General features: G+C 48.9%; 1 protein-coding gene across 1 annotated transcript; it reads right to left on the bottom strand.

The window, feature by feature from the left end:
- LOC129490697 (speedy protein E12-like) lies at nt 1-9170 on the bottom strand. The gene is made up of 7 exons (XM_055294521.2): nt 8585-9170; nt 7386-7616; nt 6179-6237; nt 4873-4958; nt 2527-2845; nt 2299-2404; nt 1-1443 (listed from the first exon to the last, which is right to left on the bottom strand). Exons 1-7 carry the CDS (start codon nt 8691-8693, stop codon nt 1340-1342), a joined length of 1014 nt encoding a protein of 337 aa, XP_055150496.1. The 5' UTR covers nt 8694-9170; the 3' UTR covers nt 1-1339.
- Nucleotides 9171-10254: the final 1084 nt, after the last annotated feature.

The raw sequence follows: 10254 nt of genomic DNA on the forward strand, positions 1-10254 counted from the left end.
TATCACTTGACAGCAAATAATCAATCCAGACCAATATGATCACACTCGCTGTGAAGGTGAGAAAAGTTCATCTTTATTATGTTTCCCCAAGAGACGCACTGCACCGTTCTCTTGAAAACACACAGCTCATGCCCTCCTTTAGAACACACATCCTCTTTAAAGTAACATACAAACATGCCAATACAAGGTAAAAAAGTTACATCTGAATTCTCACATTTCAAACATACACTAAATATCAAATAAACATTTATTTTTACAAGAATTTAGGGGAACTATTACATAGCTATAAATGTAATATATATAGTAACAAGTATCATAGATAAAAAGCATGCTCCCTTCAGCAGCACGTGTAATAATAGATACAAATATTGAAAGGTAAAAGATTTAGGATAAAAAGAATCCTCTCTTAAAAAGGAAAACAAAATTATATTTATGTGTATATAACAGTTATTACACCCATCACACAACTTTATAGAAACAGCATCTATTCAAAAATACCAGTATTTCCAAAACATTTAAAATAATATTTAAATAATTCTATGCCCATCTTTTTCAAAATAAACCAATAAAATAGATAGTATATATTAGACATGTTAGTATATATATCTGAGACATGTTAAAAATCACAACTGAATTCTCACAATTCAGTCATAAACCTAAACAGCAAATAAAAATTTCTATCACTACAATTTAGGGAACTACTAATAGCTATAAATAGAAGAGATTATCATGGAATTATCATAGATAAAAAGAGTGCTCGCTTCAGGAGCACATATAATAATACAGAAAAAAACTTAGTTAATAAAAGATTTAGGATAAAAAGAATTCTCTCTTAAAAAATAAAAGGAAATTATCTTTATGTATATATAACAGCTATAACTCTCATCAAAAAACCACAGGAACAGCATATTTTCAAAAGTACAACAATTTCCAAACTATCTGAAATAAACCTATTAATAATTCAATGGCCAACATTTTCCAAACAAACCAAGAAAATGCATAGTGCGCATGAAGCTATTGATTACAGTCTATGGCATTCATATTTCACAAAGAATTCTGTGCCAATCTCAGCCCCTGCACTGTGCCTTCAAATGCTTGTGGACTGTGGCAACCAAGTCCGTAAGAAACAGGAGCTCCAGTTTCTGCCCCAGGGAGGGTGGAATTCAGCAATATAAAAAGGGAGGTGATGCCGCAGGAAAGGGTGGAACTGGAAACACTCCTGGTTTCTTACTTTTCTCCAAGGACTCCTAGAAGTACCCCACCCCCCACCCCCACCCCTGCTCCCAGGAGGACAACGTGATCACTGTATTCAGCTCCATCAAGAACGGTCCAGGTTCTTCTAGATGGTATGCACACATGGCTCCTCTCCTCCTTCCTGGTGTCTGCCATAGCATTGGAGTAAAGTTCCTGCTGAAAATCCGCATCTCCCCTGGGCCCAGTGTTCTGGAAGTGAGAGAGACGATGTCACACTTCAAGGAGGCAGCTCTCTAGACAGGAAGGTTATTCACATCCCATGTCAAGTCTAACTAGAGTTCAGAGCAATTGAGAAATGCAATTTTATCTCCTGCCTTTCATTCTATACCCTGCTTCTGAACCATCGTGTTCAACTGTGATACTCACGCTTTGGTGACCATGACTCCAAAACTCACTTAATACACCCAAGGTCAGCCCCAGAGATCTGCTTCATAGCAAGGACTTTGGGTGGGTCTGCCCATGGAGTAGGGCACCCTCAGAGAATGTGGCTTTGGACTTCATCACAGCTGGGGCCTTTCGTGTCACTTAAGATCTAAACTTGTAACCATGCTAGATCTGTTTCTAATATGACAACATCGCGAACCATGAGTCCAGAAGCCTAATCCATAATCCTACCTCCTCATGATGAAGTCTCATGCTCTGTGCTCAACGTGGTTAGCTGCGCAAGATGTAAACCAAAGCTTCACTGAACCCTCGACCCAAATCGGTAACTCAAGTGCATCGATCATAATGAACCTCCCAGAACTCAGTACTTATGATTATTTTTGAGTCACGGTCTCACTCTGTCGCCTGGGCTGGAGTGTAGTGGCAGGATCAGGGCTCCCTGCAGCCCCGACCTCCCAGGCTCCAGCGATCCTCCCGCCTCAGCCTCCAGAGTAGTTGGGAGTAGAGATGCCTCCCACATCGCCTGGCTAATTTTTGTATTTTTGTGGAGGGGGGATCTCGCCACTGCCCAGGCTTGAAGCTGGATCAAGCAATTGGGTTCCTCGGATTTCCGAAATAGACCCCAATATTCTGCCTTTACCCCAGAGGATGCAGATGTACCTTCTGTCAGGCCAATGACCTCAGGCATCCACGGTCCCTGGAACTCTAGAAAAAGGCGGGCGCGATCTCGCGCCCACACCCAGTGCTGTGGGTCATAAGCCTGGATCTGGAAAAACAAACGGCCCTTAAGAAGATGGGGACTCCCCAGGATACCCCTCCCTCCCCTCGTCCAGCCTCCAGCACACCCGATTCTTCTCCACCTCCTCCACCTCCCCAGACCCCACCCACCTCCTCCAACTCCTCCGGGGAAACCCAAGCCCTGCAGCGCATGGAACAGAAGAACTGGAATCGAAGCTTTTGGAACAAGGCTATCTGAGAGCGGATCTTCTTGGCCCTCCAGCGCATGGAACAGAATAACTGGAACCGACGCTTATGGAACAAGGGTATGTGAGAGCGGGTCTTCCTGACCCGCCAGCGCATGTAATGGAAGTGCTGGAACCGAAGCTTTTGGAACAAGGGTACGTGAGAGCGGGTCTTCCCGTACAGGAAGTAGAAGATGTTTCGTTTGGCGGACTTGTCATCCTCCTCCATGTCATTGGCCAGGTAGCTGGGGACAGAAATCAGGTTACTGCTCAGGGGCACCACCAGGAGAGACCTCCGGCTGAGGTCAGCTTCCCAGAGAGGAGGGCAAGGGACCGTCCCTAGCTCAGGACTGGCACCCACCCTGCAGAGAGCCACGCCTTCCTCAGGAGGGCTCTGCTGGACAGAGACCTGATCAAGGGCGTCTCTCGATCCTTCAGGATGGAGACAAAAACCCAACTGGTGGCCAAGAGTGGTGGCTTATGCCTGGAATCCCAGCACATTGGGAGGCCAAAGCAGGAGGATCACTTGAGGCCAGGAGTTTGAGACGGGCCTGGGCAACATAGCAAGACCCTCGTCTCTATTGAAAATATAAAAAATATGCCAGAAGCGGTGGCTCATGCCTGTAATCCCAGCACTTTGGGAGGCTGAAGCAGGTGGATCGCTTGAGGCCTGGAGTTCAAGACCAGCCTGGTCAACATGGAGAAACCCTATCCCTACTAAAAATACAAAAATCAGCCTGGTGTGGTGGCACACCCATTAGTCCTAGTTACTCAAGAGGCTGAGGCACAAGAATTGCATGAACCCAGGAGGAGGACGTTGCAGTGAGCCGAGCTTGGACCACTCCATTCCAGCCTGAGAGGCAGAGCAAGACTCTGTCTCGATAAATAAATAAACAAATAACTGTCCAGGTGTGGTGGCACAGCCCTGTAGTCAAAGCTAATCCAGAGGCTGAGGTGGGAGGATCGCTTGAGCCCAGGATATGGAGGCTGCAGTGAGCTATGATCTCACCACTGCACTCCAGCTTGGGGGACAGGGCAAGTCTGTCTCAGAAAAATAAAAGAAATTGGATACATTGATATTTTTCCAGGACCCTGCCTTCTACAGGCGTCTAGTCTAATGGGACTGGGAGTAATCAGGGCAGATGACCTTATCCCAGTGTCCAGGATGTAACTGGAGAGCTACAGGCATGCAGAAGTTGGAAGATGAGGGAAGGCATCCCAGAGGCTGTGGGGTGAACTGAGTTCAAGGAATGGGTCTTTCCCTTCAGAACCACATGTGTGTGGGACACCCAGACAGAAAACACATATTCAAAGTCTAGCGGAGGGCATTTGGAAGGAGCAGTGAAGCCACGCCAGGGAACACCAAGATGGCGAGCCAGTGTGCTTGTAGAGATTGTAGAGAGGGTGGAATTGGCACTGTGGACCCTGGCCTCGATAGAGAAAGACATCAGCTAATGAAGTTGTTCAGGTGGACAGTGAGGTTGTCATGCTTTGGAAAGATGCTCAGGCTGCCCTAGGAAGCCCCCTGGCTTGGGGAGAGACTCCAGGAGACCCCAGCAGGGAGCATTTGACAGTGGATTCGAGTGATGTGAGGGGGACCTGAACTGTGACCTCTGTCATAGGAACCCAGAGGAGGTTGATGGCGTTTGTGGTTGATGTGGGAAGGACAGAGAGAGAAGAACCAGAAACGTCTGCTTGCTGGGGGAAGTGTAGTGTCCGCTCCTCCGCTCCTTTTCTTCTCCCCTTAGGAGCGGTTTATGGTTCCTTTTGCTTTATTCTTCTATTTGTACACTGGCGTTGGAATTTGTTTTTTTTGGCTTTTTTTTTTTTTTAGAAAAAGTCTCACTCTGGCTGGAGTGCAGTGGCTCAATCTTAGCTTACTTTAACCTCCACCTCCTGGGTTCAAGGGGTTCTCTTGCCTCAGCTTCCCAAGTAGCTTGGGTTACAGGTGCACAACACCACGCCCGGGTAATTTTTCTATTTTTAGTAGAGACGGGGCTTCACCATTTTGGCCAGGCTGGTCTCGATCTCCTGACCTTAGGTGATCTGCCTGCCTCGGGCTCCCAAAGTGCTGGGATACATGTGCGAGCCACCCCACCCAGCCTGAGTTTCTTTTTAGAAACAACAGTCTAAGATGCTATAATCCTGTCTTTTTTGTACACAGAGTAAAGAGGACAAATAGGTGAAAGAATAAATGAAAGGCTGGAATCCCACTTCCCCGGCTGTCCCAGGGCGTTGGATATTGACGGATAGGAGGCAGCAAACCACTCACAGAGCCAGGAAGAAATGAATGCGTTGGTATTGCCAGGAGAGGAGGCCGGCCCGGCTAAAATACGCTATGACCATAGCCAGGAGATACTGATGGAGAGAAAAGAAAACAGAGAGGGTGAGGTCACATCTTGGAAGACGAAGATTGTGGAGAGGGGGAATGAGGGTCTGGGGAGGGGCTGCCCCTCAGAGAAGGGACCTCAGTGTTTGGGTGACTGTGCTCATGTGGAAATTGCGGGGTGGAGGGGTATTCGAAGGTCGGATGCAAATCCGAGAGGCTGGAGGAAGGGTTTTTGGTGATGCTCCCAGGATGGTGGGCTCCGATGGAATCTTTGGAGGGGGTGTGTCTAGGTCAGCTGGTGTCAGCAGGGTCTTTTGTGTGCCAGGCAGAGAACTGTCCCAAAGAGCTGAGAGTAGCGGGGCCAGGAGTTTCAGGGCTGCGGCCAGACTGTGGCCGAGGGCTCAGATCCCAAAGGACCCATAGGAGAGGCAGGGGCCATTCATTCACTCTGCAAGAGACCAGCAGAGTCCTGAGGGAGATGCTGACAAATCATAAAAAGACCAAGAATAGCCAGGAGTGGTGGCTCAAGCCTGTGATCCCAGTAGTTTGAGAAGCTGAGACAGGAGAGTCATGTGAGCCCAGCAGTTGGAGAACCTGGGCAACACGCAAACCCTGTTTGTATAAAAATTATTCAAGCATGATGGCATGTGCCTGTACTCCCAGCTACTCAGGAGGCTGAGGCAGGAGGATTGCTTGAGCCCAGGAATTAGAGGCTGCAGTGAGCTGTGATCATGCCACTGCACTCCATCCTGGGAACTCAGCTAGATACTGTCTCGGAAAAAAAAAAAAAGGGTGGGCACCAAGACTCAAGACTGTGGGAGCTGGAGAGGCATAGTGGCTCACGTCTGTAATCCCAGCACTTCGGGAGGCCAAGGCAAGCAGAACACCTGAGGTCAGGTGATCAAGACCAGCCAGGTCAACTTGGCAAAACCCTGTCTCTACTAAAAACACAAAAATTAGCCAGCCATGGTGGTGCATGCCTGTAATCCCAGCTGCTTGGGAGGCTGAGGCAGGAGAATGCCTTGAACCCAAGAGGCGTCGGCTGCCGTGAGCCAAGGTTGAGACACTTCCCTCCAGCCTGGGCAACAGAGCAAGACTCCGTCTCACAAAAAGAAAAGAAAAAGACTGTGGGAGCATCTGGTGGGAGGGGCTGGAGGGAGAGAGGAGAAGAACTGTGGGTTTGGAAGCCGTACCCTCCCCCCAGCGGTGTGTTGAAGCAGGAACACAGTTCTGTGGAGAACAAGCTTACCTTGTCTGACACCCTCAGGTATTTGTCCCAGGCCAGGAATCTTTGAATGACAGGATCCTCTGTGATTAGAGAGCAGATGTCAGCATGAGAAGCAGGACAGGGTTTCCATGGGAGCAGCAGGGCAGCGAGGAGAAGTGTGCCTCCCAGGGGGAAGTCTCAGGATTGTGGCCATGGGTGAGGTGGATGGGAGAGGGGAGAATGAGTTTCACTGGGCAAGGGAGAGAGGCTCCTGCTCTGAGAATCCCCTGAGAAGAGGCTGAAGGAGGCCCTGGGTGTGAGAATCTACAGGATGTAGAGCTGGGAATCAGCCAGGACCCCCTCCAGCAGCCACGGAGGGACCACTGCAGAGTCATAAAGGAATTCCCATCATTTCCTCATGAGACAGTCACATCAGGGTGTGACCATGGCCTTGGTATCCCCCACTATGGATAGAGACACTTAGATTTAGAAAAGTCAGCAAGGGACATTAAGTTTCAGAGGGCACAGCTGAAGCCACTTTCTTTGATTTTTTATTTTGTTTGTTTGTTTATTTATTCATTTATTGAGATGGAGTCTCGTTCTGTGGGCCAGGCTGGAATGCAATGGCATGATCTCAGCTCACTGCAACCTCAGCCTCCCGAGTTCAAGCGATTCTCCTGTCTCAGTCCCCTGAGTAGCTGGGATTACAGGTGTGTGCTACCACTCCTGGCTAATTTTTGTATTTTTAGTATAGATCAGGTTTTACTGTGTTGGTCAGGCTGGTCTCCAACTCCTGACCTCAGGTGATCCACCTGCCTCAGCCTCCCAAAGTACTGGGATTACAGGTATGAGCTACCATGCCCAGCCTTGCTTTTTCTTTTGAGACAGAGTTTTGCTCTGTCACCCAGGCTGGAGTGCAGTGGTGCCACCATAGCTCACTGCAGCCTCAAAGTCCTGAGTTCAAGCAATCCTCTTGCCTCAGGCTCCCAACATGCTGGGATCTCAGGCATGAGCCACCACACTTGGCCCAAAAGCAAGCTTTCTTATCCCAAGCACCGACCTTTATAAAGTCCAGCTTAATCCTCTATCATCTCCTAAGCGTCCCTCATGAGTGATCACTTCAGAGTCCTCCTGCATGGAGAGCTCACCCACTGGGGACATATTTTTCTCACTGGAAAATGTGGTTATTGGAAATTTCCTCTTTTTGGAAAGAACAGGATTGGAGGTGCTCTCTGGGGTGTCCTCCTACCAAGCAGCCTGTTGAAAGCCTCGTGGTGCTCAGGGAGCACGGATGACACTCGCCGCCGCTTTATATTCATCTTGGGGCCACACAGCCTCTCTGCCACCCAGGTCTCCTCAGGCTCAGGGGTGAGTTCCTTCTGTGACTCCTCCAACGACGACTCCTCAGATTCTTCCAACCACTCCCTCTTCCTTTTCCAGCAAAGGGATCTACGTGGGAGGCTGGAATCTACCCAAGGGGCTGAGTAAAGAAACCAGGCCACGGTGTAATGCTTCTGTAATTGATCACCTTAGACCCCGACCCAAAACCCCAAACCACTATCCATCCTCCCCAGCCTCGCACTGTTGGCTTCTCCAAGCCATCTTTCTGAATTTCTCCTCTGCTGAGCCCCATGTGCCACTCCTTCTCCTCCCCATTCTTACGTCTCTCTGTCCTCAGAACACTGCCTCATGTCCTTCCCTGGTCGCTGGCTCTCTGAGTCCCTCTTTTTTTTGTTTCGAGACAGAATCTTGCTTTGTTGCCCAGGCTGGAGTGTAGTGGTACAATCTCGACTCACTGCAACATCCATCTCCCAGATTCCAGTTATTCTCCTGCCTCAGCCTCTCAGGTAGCTGGGATTACAGGTGCCTGCCATAATGCCCAGCTCAATTTTGTAGTTTTAGTAGAGACGGGGTTTCACCATGTTGGCCAGGCTGGTCTCAAACTCTTGGCCTCAAGTGATCCACCTGCCTTGGCCTCCCAAAGTGCTGGGATTACAGATGTGAGCCACTGCACTCAGCCTGAATTTCTCCATTCTTCCCACACACCCTCCTCAGGTTCTCCTTCCTGACCTCTGACCCTTCTTTTTTTTTTTTTTTTTTTTTTTTTTTGAGACAGCGTCTCACTCTCTCACCCAGACTGGAGTGAAGTAGCGAAATCTCAGCTCACTGCAACCTCCTCCTCCCAGGCTCAAGCAATTTTCTTGTCTCAGCCTCCCGAGTAGCTGGGATTACAGGCACGCACCACTACCGCCCGGCTAATTTTTGTACTTTTAGTAGCGATGGGGTTTCACTATGTTGGCCAGGCTGGCCTTGAACTCCTGACCTCAGATGATCTGCCCGCCTCGGCCTCCCAAACTGTTGGGGTTACAGGTGCGAGCCCCTGTGCCCAGCCCCCTTCCTTCATCTTAGTCAATCCTATCCCACCTCTTCTTCCTCCGATCCCCTCACCTGATGGTCCCGACACTTCATCATCCACCACCTCCTGGAGGGGGTACCCAAAGGTGCTCCGCTGGTGGCTCTGCCCCTCATCCTGGGGGTGCGGTTGATGGCTGGTCATGATGTTTCACAAAATCTGTCCCGTCCCACGGAACCTAGTCTCTGTTCTGTCTGTGGCCTTCTTCTGGACACAGCTACGATCCAGAAGAGTGTGTTATCAATTCTCGAGGCTGGGAGAAGTCAGTAGTGGAGAACAGTTCTGAAAAGATAACTGTTGCCCACCTGAGCTGCAGGTGCCCACCGAGTCCAGTCCCTCCAATCAGGAAGGTCGGAATCTCTGATGTCATCGGTCAGTCCAACCTGGCAACCAGTTTGAAACAAAACACAAGTAACTGCCAGGCTGATCTCTTGTCCTGGAGATTCTGGGTGAATGGTATCTCCTGCTACTGTCCCAACCTCAGACCACTGTCCAAAAGCATCTTCAGGGTCTCCACATCCCTCTGTTCCCTGTCCCAGCAGAGACTGTGTCCTCTCCACTCAAAGCTTGAAGGGTGTCGGGGTCTCCTCTTCCCTGTACATGCCCATTTCAGAGTCCAGTCTGGTGGGAGAAGGAACAGGGTGGGAAACTGTGAAACCTTACAAGAGCGAGATTATCATGTACAAGAGTGAGATTATCACGTACAAGAGTGAGATTATCACGTACAAGAGATCCCAGGAACATTGACTTGATGAAAAAGTCACATCAGAGCACTCAATTTGGCAGAGCTTTTCTGCCGAATGTTTACTGACATTCACTGTCCGAGATTCTATACTGGGGGTTCACGCGTCCTCTGCCCTAAGGCATCTCTGAGTCCAAGAGACATTTTGAGGCCTGAAAATCATAGGAAACTGCCCCTGAGCTCACACATATTTCCAATGGTGTCCCCAATTTCAGGGAGTCCATGGATCACCTAAAGCCAGCCCCTCCAGTTCGGCTAAGAAACTCTAGTCCCTATATCAAGTTTTGTATCATATGTATTGCTCTGAACTCAGAAATTTCCCTACCATTTATGGATTCTATGACTAAAATATCGCATGTACAAAAAGAGTAAGTCGACAAATCTCAGCTGTGCACAGTGGCTCATGCTTGTAATCCCAGCACTTTGGGTGGCCAAGGGAGGAAGATTGCCTGGGCAACAAGAGCAAAACTCCGTCTCAAAAAATATAAAGAACCTGTGGGTGAGTTCCCACATGGCTTCCTAATGGTCTGCGGCTCTCCTAGGAGTCTCTCGCTCATGGGAAAGGCACAAACTGAATGCGGAAGGAAACCCCATTGCTGTGGAAGTCCTGTTGTTAGGAAGCTCTGCTTTTCTGGAGTTCAAATTCGCATTCATGACACTTTAAACCGTCAGAGCTGGGTGTGTCCTCCTACAGCAAATCACTTTACTCTCTCTCTCTCCTAGTTAACAGGCTTTCAAATATTAGAACATCCATATTCTGACCCCATTAAAATTTCTCTTTTGTGGAATGAAAAGCTCTGATTTAACCCATCTTCAAGCCTGGTATGCGTATTCCTCTCTGTTCTGGCCACCTTGTCTAGACAAACTACACTGAGGCAGTGCCCATCTTAAATGATTTTGATACATCGTCAAAAAATGGGCAAACCAGGCATGGTGGCTCATGCCTGTAATCCTACCACTTTA

The sequence above is a fragment of the Symphalangus syndactylus genome, chromosome 9 (assembly GCF_028878055.3).
Source record: "Symphalangus syndactylus isolate Jambi chromosome 9, NHGRI_mSymSyn1-v2.1_pri, whole genome shotgun sequence".
In the NCBI taxonomy this organism is placed as follows: domain Eukaryota; kingdom Metazoa; phylum Chordata; class Mammalia; order Primates; family Hylobatidae; genus Symphalangus; species Symphalangus syndactylus.

What these genes read in the sequence shown, in the direction of transcription:
- LOC129490697 (XM_055294521.2), bottom strand. Translation starts at nt 8,693, where the DNA reads ATGACCAGCCATCAACCGCACCCCCAGGATGAGGGGCAGAGCCACCAG. An exon ending in TGAAGTGTCGGGACCATCAG is followed by an intron (nt 7,617 to 8,584) that starts GTGAGGGGATCG and finishes TTCTTTACTCAG; the next exon opens with CCCCTTGGGTAGATTCCAGC. An exon ending in CCCCGGAGGAGTTGGAGGAG is followed by an intron (nt 2,405 to 2,526) that starts GTGGGTGGGGTC and finishes TTGTTTTTCCAG; the next exon opens with ATCCAGGCTTATGACCCACA.